The sequence below is a fragment of the Sorex araneus genome, chromosome 2, assembly GCF_027595985.1.
Source record: "Sorex araneus isolate mSorAra2 chromosome 2, mSorAra2.pri, whole genome shotgun sequence".
In the NCBI taxonomy this organism is placed as follows: Eukaryota; Metazoa; Chordata; class Mammalia; order Eulipotyphla; family Soricidae; genus Sorex; species Sorex araneus.
This window is the reverse complement of record NC_073303.1, coordinates 268,002,967-268,017,658: the sequence shown is the minus strand read 5'-3', so window position 1 is coordinate 268,017,658 and position 14,692 is coordinate 268,002,967. Positions and strand designations below refer to the sequence as shown.

General features: G+C 44.8%; 1 protein-coding gene across 1 annotated transcript in view; it reads left to right on the top strand.

Annotated features, from left to right (window-relative positions):
* Window positions 1-14,692, top strand: part of SLC9A9 (solute carrier family 9 member A9) — a 517,302-nt gene that overhangs the window by 308,810 nt on the left and 193,800 nt on the right. Inside the window, exon 10 of the mRNA XM_055129734.1 lies at window positions 11,894-12,021. Within this exon, the coding sequence (XP_054985709.1) occupies window positions 11,894-12,021 (128 nt within the window). The remainder of the gene's footprint in view (window positions 1-11,893; window positions 12,022-14,692) is intronic.

Here is a 14,692-nt window from a genome sequence, read left to right as displayed (position 1 = left end):
TTCTGCTTTCATTTTTCAAGGGTTGGCGCTATTAGATTTACTGGGAAGATCATCTGAAAAACTCTTGAACAGCATTCTGCCTGCCATAGCCCCAGCCTTTGCAGTAATTCTATGTAGTAGCCCACATGCCTTCTAGAAACTCTCAGCAAAATGGATGCTTTCAGAACTTACCAAAACTTAGCAGGGGCCAGGGGGTAGGGCGTTTGCCTTGCACGCAGCCAACCCGGGTTCTAATCCCAGCATCCCATATGGTCCCCTGAGCACCACCAGTAGTAATTCCTGAGTGAAGAGCTAGGAATAACCCCTGTGCATTGCCGGGTGTGACCCAAAAAGCAAAAAAAAAAAAAAAAACTTAACAGGGGCCATGCTGGCTGGACCCTAGGACTCTTACTAACTGGAGCTGTGCCCACAGAAAGCCCCTCTCCACTGTCAGTGAGAGCGTTATGGAACCAAATGGCATCTTATTTGGCTTATTTCATATGCATTAAGGAAGTATAGAAGTGGATGAAAGGGATAGAGAACCAAATTTCAGCTGGGCAGAAGGAAGAATTTCCTAACAGATGGCCGGATCTGCCATCTTCTTTATGGGAAGCAGAGAGATTTCTGCCTTCGGTATCCAGTTGCAGACTAGGTGGTCCCTTGACAGGAGTCCTAGAGTTACCAAGCCCTGGTCACGTGTCTAGGCTACATATATTTCAAAGTTATTCTACCCTTTGCGATCATGTGAGCCGTGTATGTTGGGGTGGAGCGATAGCACAGCGGGCGTTTGCCTTGCATGCAGCCAACCCAGGTTCGATTCCCAGCATCCTATATGGTCCCCTGAGCACCGCCAGGAGTGATTCCTGAGTGCAGAGCCAGGAGTAACCCCTGAGTGTTGCTGGGTATGATCCAAAAAGCAAAATAAACAAAAAAGTGTGTATGTTTTCATCAAAGTAGATCCACGGCCACTTGTATTTGGAGACCAATATTTCTCAATAATGCCACAAGGATAAACACTCTGTGAAATTGAAGACTCGGGACAATACTCTTTTAATAGCCTGCTCCATGCAAGCTTACAAAACCCTTTACTTGTAGTCAAGAAAGAGGGAGAAATAAAAAGTGGAAAACTTCCAGAAATAAGAACATTAATATCAGCGTTTACTGAAGAAAGTTAATTTTGCAAATTCATGGAAAATAACCTTCTGTTTAAGTTATAAGCTCAAGAATTTCAGGGGGAAAAAATCTGGTTGCAGTATTTATTCAGTGTAATGAAGCTCAATTCCTTGTAACTGTAACTACATTTATTCCCTATATTAACTTTACTTACTTAATGATGCCTATTCATCTTCCTAAAATGCGTTTTGTTGTGTTTTTATAGGCTTTGCTTTTGAAAATCTCATGTTTTTAAAAAGTCAAATGAAATTTCAAAGAAGACAAGGAAATGCAAGGGTGGGAGAGAGCTGGGAAGCAGCCAGGAACACAGAGGAAAACAAAGATTCCCAAACAAAGAGGCACAGGACAAAAGAACAGTCCTCTGAACACTCCAGTTGGGCACTTTAGGTCCGGAGTCCACCAAGTCCACCTACCACAGGCACAGACAGATATTCCAACTTCAAGATTTGTCTTAGTGGAGAACATACACAAATATATATCCATAGTGTGTGTGGGGGGGGTGCTGGAGCAATAGCACAATGGGTAGGGCATTTGCCTTGCACGCAGCTGACCCGGTTCGATTCCTCTGTCCCTCTCGGAGAGCCCAGCAAGCTACCGAGAGTATCCTGCCCGCACAGCAGAGCCTGGCAAGCTACCCGTGGTGTATTCAATATGCCAAAAACAGTAACAAGTCTCACAATGGAGCCGTTACTGGTGCCTGCTCGAGCAAATCGATGAACAATGGGAGGACAGACAGTGCAGTGCTACAGTGTGTGTGTGTGTGTGTGTGTGTGTGTGTGTGTGTGTGTGTGTGCTCGGGCACGCGCACGCATGCACGCATACACATGTTTGTGGAGAACTAAATCAAGGCATCACAGTGCAAAGTCCTAAATGTCTTTTAGGAGAAACCTAGGCTGCAAAGAAGATAATTGGGAAGAACCTTTGTCTTGAGACAAGAGCTTTGATTTTACTCTCTGGGTTTGTTGTTATTTGGGGGGTTGTGGAGTTGGGTCAGGAGTATGGGGGAGAGACGGGACATTGGTTTGGGTGACTGGGTGATAATAGATACTGAAAGAAGGTAACTATCTCTCAGACCTGGAATCTCGTATGCTTTTATTTGTTGGGTACAATTTTACCTTTCAGGATTTTTAAAGTTGTGGCACTGTAGCACTGTCATCCCTTTGTTCATCGATTTGCTTGAGCGGGCACCAGTAACGTCTCTGTTGTGAGACTTGTTACTGTTTTTGGCATATTGAATACACCATGAGTAGCTTGCCAGGTTCTTCTGTGCGGGCAGGATACTCTCAGTAGCTTGTCGGGCTCTCTGAGAGGGATGGAGGAATCAAACCTGGGTGACCATATGCAAGGCAAATGCCTACCCACTCACCATTTTATATGTATATATATATATGCATTATATATATATATATATAAACTACTCTGCAATAGGAAAAGGTGAAATCTTTAAGTTACATGAAGAAAGACAAGTACCATATGGCCTTATTCAGAAAGTGTCTGAGGAAATAAAGCAAGCCAGTGGACAGTGGAACACAGCCTATAGACTGACCACAGTGCTAAGGTTACCTACAAAGCAGGGAAGGGAAATGCTCTTTGAACGGTGGTGGAGAGGTCTTGGCACTTTGGGGGCAGGCAGTGTATAGTGACATCACAGCCCTAAAATGCGTCAACATTTATACTCTTGTTTAAGAAAAAATGAAACCTGAGTTACAGGTATCTTCCCCGCTAGCCCCAAGTTGCTTTGATAATTAAACAAGACGTATGTATGAAACTGTACTTTGCAAACTCTAAGGAATCATAAATATTTGCAAAGACTATTGTTGACAGTCATCTATTGTCCCCAACTATGAATATTGTGTCATGGGAAGGGTGCCTAGTCTAACAAAATTGATGACCATGGACAAAACCCCCAAACAAGCCTCCTTTCCCTGCACTCTTTCACTCAGACACGCACACTGCCAGCTGGAAACTGGAAATTTTATCAATTTTCAGATTCTCCAGACAAGTACAAACTATTACATTTAAAAGTAGGTAAAAATCTCTAGCCCACTCCCTAGCATAATTTTAGTCCTAAGAGTATGAATCCCAATTTCATTATTCTTATTTTAGTAGTAATCATACTGATATTATTCCAATGTCCTAAATCTAAAAAGATCTCCAAAGAGTATACTTGTACCTCTTTGGAACTATAAAACCTCATCTTCACAGCAAAGTTTTCCTGCTGAGAGCCCTGATCTCATCTGATAATAAGGCTTTGAGGCTACTTGGGCGGGGGGGGGGGGGGGGGGCGGGGGATTGTAGGTGTGCGGTACAATTCATCCCCTGAGCTCTGCTGAGCCTCATAGGGACAAATGGGTGTGCTCAAACAAATTACCCAGCATTGGGGACTAAAAAAATATTAAAATCCTAGGAGACAACATTTATAATTACAGTAGAATATATATATAATGTTTGTTTGCAAATCCAGTGCAGGAATAAAAATTATTCAGCTTGCTCAAACTATAAACATACTCATTAGGGCATAAAAATGAAATCTAAGAAATTCTCTAAAGAAAACTCCCACTTAGGAATCAGGGCAAATTTTAGAAACAAACCTAAAAAAAAAAAAATGAATCCAGAGCAAATCTGTGAAGAAAATTGCAAGAACATGTTTAGTTCTTTGTTTAATTTTGTTTTTATTACAGTTTCATAAATTCTTCGACATCTCGATTAAAATGAATTCCAGTGCAGCACTTGGACAAACAGATGAAAATCAATGGATTGTATCCAACTGTACTAAGACAAACAAAAGTCACGAGATGGTTATGTGGCTTTAATTAGTATAATTTAGCAGGGAATAGTGAGCTGCTGTAATAGTTCACTCTGTGAATCATAGAAACATGATGAAGTTTCATTCTTTTTCTAACAGGAGAAAAAGAGTCCAACAAAATTAGTGATTAACATAATTATAAAATAGATGCGCTTTTAAAAATTTTACTTTCTAGTTTAAGTGCAGTTTGAAAAAAAAAAACTCATAAGGCCCAAAGCCTCTAAAAGGTCCTCTAGAATATAGTTTACTGAGAGAATTAGTTGTTTGGTAACATGTTAATGGTTGTCATGAACTTCCAGAGTTTTTAAACAGAGATTGCACCTTCATAATGTTTATTTTTTTGTTTTTGTTATGTTTTGTTTTGCTTTTGCTTTTGGGGTCACAACTGGCGATGCACAGGGGTCACTGCTGGTTCATGCACTCAGGAATTACTCCTGGTGGTGCTCAGGGGACCATATGGGATGCTGGGATTTGAACCTGGGTCGTCGGCCTCGTGTAAGGCAAACGCCCTACCCGCTGTGCTATCACTCCAGCCCCTCCTTCATGATGTTTAAGCGTTTCCTGGTCTTCTTTGTACTGTGCAGTTGTTGTTTTTCCTGAAGAAAAGCTTTGCTAAGCAAAGATTACTTTTAACCTGGGGCCTCTCCAAAGGTTAGCAAACTTGGAGTTAATGGAATCAAAACAAAGGTTGTTTACTGTACAGGATAAATTAAATGTTGAGTCAAGTGAATTTTTATTGGTCCTGAGATGGGAGGAAGGATTTGGGGTTATTTGTATTGACACTGAATTAACTAATTTGAGATTTTGTTGTTACTGTTCTTGCCGCCGCTGCTGTTGTTGGTGTGGAGTGTTGCCTCTTCTCTCCCCAGTAGAGCAGGTCATCTGCCCCCTGAGAAACGGACTATTCTGGGCCCCACTTCAGTCAAAGTGTTTGTATGACAATATGAGGCTCCTTCTGAAACACGTCTGCCGGAGACGTTTGCATGTGAGACAAGATTGAATGCGCCCACACATTTTCATTAAGTGCCCCACAGGAAATTATTATGAAGCCTGTTCATTCGAAAGGAATGTTGTTGCATGGTAGAGAGACAGAGGGAGTGCTGTCATCAGTGCCACTGCATTGCTGAGGGAGCCTTTTCTGAAAACGCTAACAGCCCTCTACGGTTTCAGAGGAGGGTGCCTTTCAGATTGTCAGAGTTTCTCTGCAATTGATAAAAGCTAACTTTGGCAGGAGAGGGAGGAAAAGAGCGAATGCTGTGCCTTTCTTAGTGATGCCGATAGGTTTCTCTGAAGGGCAGGCCAGTGGCGTGTTGAAACAGAAAATCAATGTATCCCCTTGGACAGGCGAAAGTATTTCACATCGAGGAATTTTACCTAGAGAGCAATCACTCACCTTGGGAGAGATCTATGTTCAAAGGTGCTCAACAAAGTATTTTGTAAGAGGGAAAAAAATCTAGAAATAACCAAATAATGAAGGGGCAGAGTGAAATAAATTTTGATAAGAGTATATAATGGGACATTGTGTTACCATTAAAAATTGCTCAATAGAGTTATACTGATTTTATGGAAAGAAGCTTAAGGAACACTATAGTGAATTCTAGTAAGTTATATTAAAATATAGCCAAATTTATAGTAGACATTATAATATGTATCCAACATTATAATAGACACTTTGTATTATACATTATTTACATTATACAGTTTGTCTATATAGCTCTGGCCTACTGAAAACAGCTGTTTTATGAAAAAGTAAGTTGTTTTTATATTTTTCTGCACACTTAAAAATTATTTTAAAGAAATGTAGGAAAATAACTCAAAGTAGGTAAGAATGTTTAGTAACTTCCTAAAATAAAAAATGAGGACTTGCACTTAGGTAAGGCTAATGGAAGGAAACATTTAGAATTTTTTTTTTCTGTTCAAAAATGTTTGTTCTAATTTAACCTAGTTTTGAAAACTGTGAAACTAGTACAACTTCACAGTAAAAGAGTTAATGCAATATTCATAATGTGAACTGCAAGTCAGGTACATATATGTGTATGCTAATGCATCTAAGTTGTTTCTGACATAGCTAAGCATCTTATTTCTTTAATTTCTTTTATTTTATTTCTTCAATTTCTTTTATTTCTTTGTTTATTTAACTTTGTAATATTTAACAACATACCTTGGATAGCTATCTATATCAAATTATATAGAACTCCATAAAGTATGTATTATAATTGAGTACACTAAAATTTATGTTTCTTCCATTATGGATATTTGTTTCCAGGTTCTTACTAATACAAAATTTTTTGTAACTCTTTCTGATCAAATAATTGTATACTGAGTTACAGATTGCTCTTGAATCCATACATTAATGGGTTTTGTTTTCTATTTAACTTGATTATTCTGGAATTTACTTCAATGTGAAGAGTGAGTTGGGAAGCCATCTTTAATTATATTTTCCTAAATTTTCAACTTTTTCTGAAATCTGTCAATAATTTCTGGATGGAATATTGACAAAAATACTTACCTGGAAAAAAAGATCATTAGTGGCCTTCATATTAAAACAGTTCTGATTTATAAGGCAAATGGTAAATTAAGATAAAATCCAGAAAAAGCAGTTATTTAAAGGAATTTGCAAGCAACCACAGTATTCAGAATTTACATAACTAAATAAAAACAAATTGAAGCTATTGCACCATCAGATTGTAATTCTGTGGACCAGAAACACTCACAATGTTATAAACAATGTTACCTCTGTAGATAAATTAATGGAACAGAAAGGAAAAATATAAAACAGAAGGCCAACAAAACCAAGTTGACTCTTTGAAATATTCATAAAACTGATGGCCTCCAAACAAGATTTATCAGAAAGAAAGGAAAAAATTGCCAATATAAGAGGCTTACATAACTATAGACTCTAAGATATTGAAAGTGTTGTAAATAACCATGTGACAGTAGATACAAAAGTTCATATGAAACAAAACTTATTAGAAAAGAATGCAGAAGCAAATACTAATTCTAATGAACCCTCTATTATAATAACTGCATAGAGCAATTTAAAATATTACTCTGAAGAAAACTTCAAAAGCAGAATTCTAAACATTTGGGAATAAAATACTTTGTAAAACCTCAGTACCTTTTACAATACAAACTGGTAGAAAGAAAACAAAACTATACAAGAAATGAAACTTGTGAACCAACATTGCAAGCTCTAATCCAACAATATGTTAAAAAAAATAAGAATAGGGGCTGGAGGAATAGCAAGCGGGTAGGGCATTTGCCTTGCACGCGGCCGACCTGGGTTCGAATCCCAGCATCCCATATGGTCCCCTGAGCATCGCCAGGGGTGATTCCTGAGTGCAGAGCCAGGAGTAACCCCTGTGCATCGCCGGGTGTGACCCCCCCCAAAAAAAAGAAAAAAATAAGAATAGTATGATAGAGTAGTAGAGTTTTTGCAGGGGCTCAAGGCTTTTTTAGCATTTGGAAATGATTTATGATAATTAATAGCATTAAAAGTGTCTAAAGCCAATCGGATTGGCTCTGGCCCCCAAGGGCTTAGTAGCAGGAAGTGAGGTAAATAGACACGTAAGGGGACAAACGGTTCATGGGCTGCCCATTTATTCCTGATAATATTGCTCCCCAGCTTTCTAAAAATGTGGTATTGGTACAGGAACAGTGCATTGGAACAAACACAGGGCAAAGTAGGCCTAAATGAAAGCTAAACTTTTTATTGCATGTATTTATTTAGGTTCAGGGGGTCACCCCCAGCGATGTCCTGATGTCCAACTGCTCTGGCCCCAACCTCTTTTAGTTGTTTTATTTTTTTAATTTTTATTGAATATCCATGAGACAGACCATCACAAAGCTGTTCATGACTGGGTTTCAGTCTCACAGTGGTCCAACACCCATCCCTCCACCAGTGCACATCTCCCATCACCAGTGAATGTCCCCTGTCTCCCTCACACCATCCCCCAACACTCCCCTGCCCCCAGCCTGCCTCTGTGGCAGGCACCCCTCCTCTCTCTCACCTTGTGTGCATTTGTGGTTTGCCATACAGGTGCTAAGAGATCATCAGGTCTGTTCAGGGCATTCGCTATCTTTTATCGAGAAGGTAAGGCAGGACTAGTTCTTTAACTGGGTAGCAGCTTTGGGGTGTGGACGTGACTGCCAAGGTTTCTGGAAGTACAGGGAGGTGGGGAAGGTAGCTCATCTGGACCCGGAGAAAGCCCGGCGATTTCAACGCAGAACTCGCGTGCCCAAGTTTTCAGCAGATTAATATCTTGATGAGGTCTGTCCCAAACCAGTGGAGTCTGGCCAGGGGCATGGCAGTGGTTTTGGATTGTGGAACCAAGTAGCTGTCAGGGGCTTTGCTTGGACAGGTACCAGGCTGACCTGCCCGCCCCTTCCCCCTCCAATTTGCCCTGGTCTGTTCAGCCTTGAGCAGGCTCGAGCTTCACTGTGGCTTTTGATCTCTTTGAACATTTATTTGTGGGTCTCTGAAGCAGGACCTGTGGAAGAGCTTATGTGGTGGTTGGTTCGTGGGGGTGACTGCCGGTGCTTCCCAGGGGTATAGGGAAGTGGGGGAGGCAGCCCATCCCAATTCCGAGGAAGCCTGGAGATTTCAGTTGCAAAACCCGAATCTCCGGATCTCCCACAGCCGGCCTCTTTTCACGGAACCTCCCAGCTCCGCTATGAGAAGCAACTTGTTTCACATGCTCACGCCCAAGGTGAATGTCACTGTAGCTCAGAGACTGGACTCTGGGGCTTAGGGCTAATCTACTGCACATTCATACCCTTAGCAAGCCCATTGTCTGCTTCAAAAGCGAGTGGGATACGTTTGCCATCAAAGAAACACCGTGGGGCCCTTGCAATGATTGTGGGACCAACATAGACCCCCCCACTACCTTGCCCCGAACACACACTTTCCACTGGGCAGAAAGCTAGAAGGAAGCAGAAAATAGAGTAGCCGTCTTGCACTCACAGAAACTGCGGGGCAAGAAGCCACCTCTGTATGATTCTGCTTTACCTCCTAGAGCAAATTCAGTCCCGGGACCTTTGAACCAGAGACCAATAAACTCCTTTGTGATCTGAGGCAGGGTTTTCTTCAGTCAAAATGATACAGGATCTTCTACGATCCTACAACAGTTTAAAGGCCACAAAACCTAACTTCTCTTTGACTCAATATAGGTTTTATGGAGTGATAGCACAGCAGGTAGGGCATTTGCCTTACCCGCGGCTGACCCGGGTTTGATTCCTCCGTCCCTCTCGGAGAGGCTGGCAAGCTACCGAGAGTATCCCACCCCCCATGGCAGAGCCTGACAAGCTACCCGTGGCATATTTGATGTGCCAAAAACAGTAACAACAAGTCTCACCATGGAGACGTTACTGGTGCCCGCTCGAGCAAATCAATGAACAACGGGAGGACAGTGCTACAGTGCTACAGTACAAAAGCATGTGAAACCAGCTTTTCTGTTGATTTTCAGACTGTAGGAAAGTCCAGCATCACTCCTGCCCATCACCACCACTGGCTCTAATCCGTCCCTCCTCTGAGAGGGAGGAGAAGAGAGAGGAAGGGGGAGGGGGGAGAAGAACGGGAAAGGCTGTTGGTGTAGAGACGGGAAGGGGGACGGGCCTGACCTCTGTTTGGCGTGGGGATCTGTGGTATTAAATATTTGTTCTCAAGCTTTAGATAAACCAGCATCCGACTTGTTTTTGACATTTTACTGGACCCTGACGCTGATCCAAACTACAACTATTTACATATCCATGCTAGGAAAGTTTCGTTTTCAGGGCCAGAGAGATTGAGTGCTTGCTTTGCACACAGCTGACCTGGGTTCGACCCCCACACCCCATATGGTCCCCCCAGCCCCGCCATGAATGACCACTGAGCACAGAGCCAGGAGTGAACTGAGCACCACCTGTATGTCCCCCAGCCCCCACCCAAAAGAAAAAGACTGAATGAACTCTAGCTGGGAAAACCTGCCCTATGGATTAAAATTCCGATGGGGCTAGGACAGGGTATAAAGAGATTTTCCTCCCCCTTTTGAAGCCCTTATCCCCAGAATTCAGGTTGGGGGAGCTTCGGCCCTCGAGAGTAGGACAAGCACCTTTGTAAGAAGAGAGAGAGAGAGGGGGGTAATGACCTCTCGGGTCCTGAGAGCACGGCTGGGGAGACAGACCCCCACCCAGCCTGCACATCCCGCCTTGGCCTCAGCCTTCCCAGCCTCCGGCACTTCGAGAAAGAACCTCCTGTTTAAGCCCGAATAGATTGAGTCAGAAACCACTTGCATCTCAAATCTCACTTATTGGAAAAAATAGACATAAAGAGCCTCCCATGTGGCACCGTTGAAAAGAACGAGCAAAGAGAGGCTGCCAACATCTCAGGGCTAGGACGAAGGGAGACATTGCTGGTGCCCACTCATGCAAATTGATGATACGGCACGACAATGATACAGTGACACAGACAGACATAAAGAGGCAGGAGAGCCGTGCTTGCCCGACTCAGCCCCGCCCGCCGCCGCCAACCCCCACTCCTGTTGTGAGTTTTTTCTGCAGCTATCTGGGTGATGGTGTCTGTTTAGACCAGCTGGCCTCGATGACAAAAGGTGCTCTCAGGATAATTGACGATGCTGCTGTGGCTGACAACCATCTTGTCCCCCAGGGGCCGCGTCTCGTCTCTTCTAATCCCCTTCCTTCTATGGCTGGTTTTCAATAATGCTTCTGACAAGCTCCTGCTTTTCTCTTTCCCCTGTCAACTGTCGGCAAATAGGTCTTGGGCATTATTTGTGGGGCTATAACTACATTACGTGAGAAAAATAATGGGTCCTTTAAGAAGTCAAGAGAGACGGTGCAACTGGAAAGAGACCTCCTCACACGCCGCCGACTCGGGTTCAATCCCCCTCATCCTGTAAGGTCCCTGCACCCCACTAGGAGTGATCCCTGAGGGCAGCATCTTCAGGATGTGACCCCCAAACAAACAAACAGAAAGTAGAGAACCAAAGTCAAGGGAGCCGCCCGCAGATTGCCTAGTCTAGGGGTGAGTGTAAATCACAAAGAAAATCTCCCAAACTTCCACATGAAAAGACCCAACTGAATTCTCTACTGAGTTGGTCTGGTGGCAGCCCCTAGACATACCTTGGTTCTCATCTGGAAGCTGGTGAACATTTTTCATCTTCAACTTAAATTGTTTAGTTAATGGTCTAAGAATAACTCTCGGGGACATCCCTCAGCATAGCATGTTATTGCTCCTTTCCGCTGATGGAGCTTGATGTATCTATTGTGTTCTTACCGCATACGCCCATCCTTAGGATTAATCATTTCCTTTTTACCGGCTAGAAACTCGAGACGTTTAATGGATATACTACATCAGTCAATTTAATGAGTCTCATTGTCTAGGGATTGAAATATACTGATCACTCTTACGTTAAAATATTATCAACGTTCATCTTTTTCCCAAGCTTCAAGTTTTCCAGTTTTGTCCCTCTGGCCTGCTTGCAGGAGGAAAATTAGCTGAAGTTCCTTGTGTGTGTGTGTGTGTGTGTGTGTGTGTGTGTGTGTGTGTGTTTAGTTCTTCAGAGCTTGGGAACTCCATTGCACCTCCTTAATGATGCATTTTCTTCCATTTCTGAGTGAAATATTTTGCTACAACCAGGATCTTCTCTAGAGAGGAGGATTTTGGCCTCTGTGAGCAAAGGGGGGGGTGTGTCCAGCAGCTTTGATGGGTGGGGTGGGGGGCAAAAGGAGGGATGTTGATGTGGCTGTTGTCATGGATCTGTCACCAGACCTGACAGAATAGGACAAGGCAGAACCTCGTGTCCCTCCAGCAGCTGAGCGCCAGGCCGAAGGCCTTTCCAGATCAAAGAGGACCGTGCACTTGCCAGATACGGTTCTGGGACATTAAATGTACTCAACTCGAGTCAGAATTAATGATGCTTGTTTCTGTTTTGTTTGCAGTTGTTTGAGTTTATGAACTTCTTGGCCGAGAATGTCATCTTCTGTTACATGGGCATGGCACTGTTCACGTTCCAGAATCATATCTTCAACGCTCTTTTCATACTCGGAGCCTTTGTATCCTTGGAAATGCAGAACATGGGGTTTGTCTCTTTACTGATTATCTTGCAGTGTTGTTAGAATAATTTTCTCTGCTTGACTCCAAGACTCAAATTCAAGGCCGTGACGTGATTTCTAGTTGAAGGAAGAAAGCACCCTGGAAGTTGGGGGTTTATTAAATGCTTATGGTACAGGATATGTCATTTGGGAATAAAGGGACGGAGGAAAATTGCATTTTTTGAATATAAAAAAATAGGTTTAAAATTTATGAATCATTTACGTAGAATTGTTCAAGCTATTCTTTCCGGAGAAATCTGTTTCATCTGCATTCCGGTGTGTCTGAACACAACCAGGAGTGTTATACTATAGAAATATTTTCGTACAAGATGATACAATCATTTTCCCGGTGAGGACTTTGAGAACAGGATAATGAAGTTAGACCAGTGAGCTAAGTCACACAGGGGTGCTCCCACACTTTGGGGGTTGCGGGGAGCCTCGGAAGCAGCGCACTGGGCTTCCTGGGGCTACTCCCAGCCACTCTCTGCCAACCATGCTGGAGGTTCAAGGCTGGGCTCGGACCCTGCGGTACTGAGGTTGCCCAGGCCACCCCAGGGTTCCGGGTGTCTCCAGAAGCACAAGTGGCAATGCCAGGAGTGGAGGCATGAGTGTGAGGACAGATCAGATCAAGGTCCCCCTGACAGCAGAGGGCTCTTCTCCCTCCAGGCTGGGCTCTAGGCGTGCCACCGGGAATGGGGTCTGTCCCTTGAGTGGGTGCAGGGGGCACTCAGCTGTCTTCAAGGGCAGTGAGCAGCGCGTGTCCATCCAGCTTGGGAAACTTGGGCTGATGCTTCCCAGGGCCAGGGGCAGCAGAGAGCCGGGACAGCAGGGGGGCTGGCCCTGCGGAAAGCCGCTCTCCCAGTGTTTACCCCCACACACACACACCTTTTTCATTTCAGGGGACTGGGGGGCTATGTACTGAAGGATCACTCCTGGCAGGGCTCAGGGGGCCAAATGGGGTCTCGTGAGGATTGAATCCAGGTCAGCCCCATGCAAGGCAAGTCACCCACTATCCCCTCTCCCCTCTCTCCCTCCCTCTCTCTCTCTCTCTCCCTCTCTCTCCCTCTCCCTCTCTCTCCCCCTCTCTCTTTCTCTCCCTCTCTCTCCCTCTCTCTCCCTCTCTCTCTCCCCCCTCTCTCTCCCCTCTCTCTCCCCCTCTCTCCCCTCTCTCTCTCCCTCTCTCTCTCCCCTCTCTGCCCCTCTCTCTCCCTCTCTCTCTCCCCTCTCTGCCCCTCTCTCTCCCCCTCTCTCTCTCCCCCTCTCTCCCGCTCTCTCTCTCTCCCCCTCTCTCTCCCTCTCTCTCTCCCTCTCTCTCTCCCCTCTCTCTCCCCTCTCTCTTTCCCTCTCTCTCCCTCTCTCTCCTCTCTCCTCTCTCTCCCTCTCTCTCCCTCTCTCTCTCCCTCTCTCTCTCCCTCTCTCTCCCCCTCTCTCTCCCCCTCTCTCTCTCCCTCTCTCTCCCCCCTCTCCCTCCCTCTCTCTCCTCCCCCCTCCCTCTCTCTCTCTTTCCCTCTCTCTCTACCCTCTCTCTCTCTCTCTCTCCCTCTCTCTCCCTCTCTCTCTCCCTCTTTCTCTCTGGCATTGTTTTACTTTCCCCTCCTACCCCACATCCTGCTGGCGAGATCGGGCCCATTCAGGGTAGTATGACCATAGACCCCCCATCCTGCTGGAATCTCAGCTTTCAATCTTGGGATGGACCTTGTGTTTTAGTCCCTTTTCCCAAGTGTTTCTGCCCCATTCAAAGTCAGGCTCGACTAGAGAGGCTCTGGGGAACGAAGTCAGATAAGAACCAGAAGAAGAGATGATCGTGCCCATGTGTGCGTAGATTTTAACCCCCAAGGCTTTGGTTTCGGCCAAAAGCCTCTTCAGACAGCAATCTCTAGTGCACGTTTGACAAGCAATTCCTCTTGAAATTAAATCTGCTCAGAGGAGAATCGAGAATCGAGTGAGCAGGCCTGCTCCGTACAGGGCGTAGAAGCTGATGGACTTTAAGGGGTAATCACAAGCCTAAGGATATCCATCCTGGGGCTGGAGCCATAGCACAGCGGGGAGGGCGTTTGCCTTGCACGTGGCTGACGTGGGTTCAATCCCAGCATCCCATATGGCCCCCCTGAGCACTGCCAGGAGTAATTCCTGAGTGCAGATCAGGAATAACCCCTGAGCATTATTGCCAGGTGAGACCCAAAAAGAAAAACAAAGAAAAAAAAAAAAAAGGATGTTCATTCTTTCTAAAGTGCAGCTTGAAAGCAGCTGCCACGGCCACCGAGCGTTCCCCGCCACCCAGTCCACGGCAGAACTGGGCGCAGAGTGCATCATCGGCCACACAGAGGCCATGAGGAGGTGTCCAGTGTTAGAAAGGGCCGCAGGTAACACTTTCAAACCAAGCTCTGTCCCAGGGAAGGCCAGGCCTCTCTCGTTCCGGAAAGGAGTTGACACTGAAAGATGAACTCTGGGGCTGGAGCGATAGCACCTTTGCCTTGCACACGGCCAACCTGGGTTCAATTCCCAGCATCCCATAGGGTCCCCTGAGCACCGCCAGGAGAAATTCCTGAGTGTGTGAGCCAGGAGCAACCCCTGTGCATCGCCAGGTGTGACCCCCAAAAAAGCAAAAGAAATTTAAACAAAAGAAAGACGAACTCTGAAAGCAAG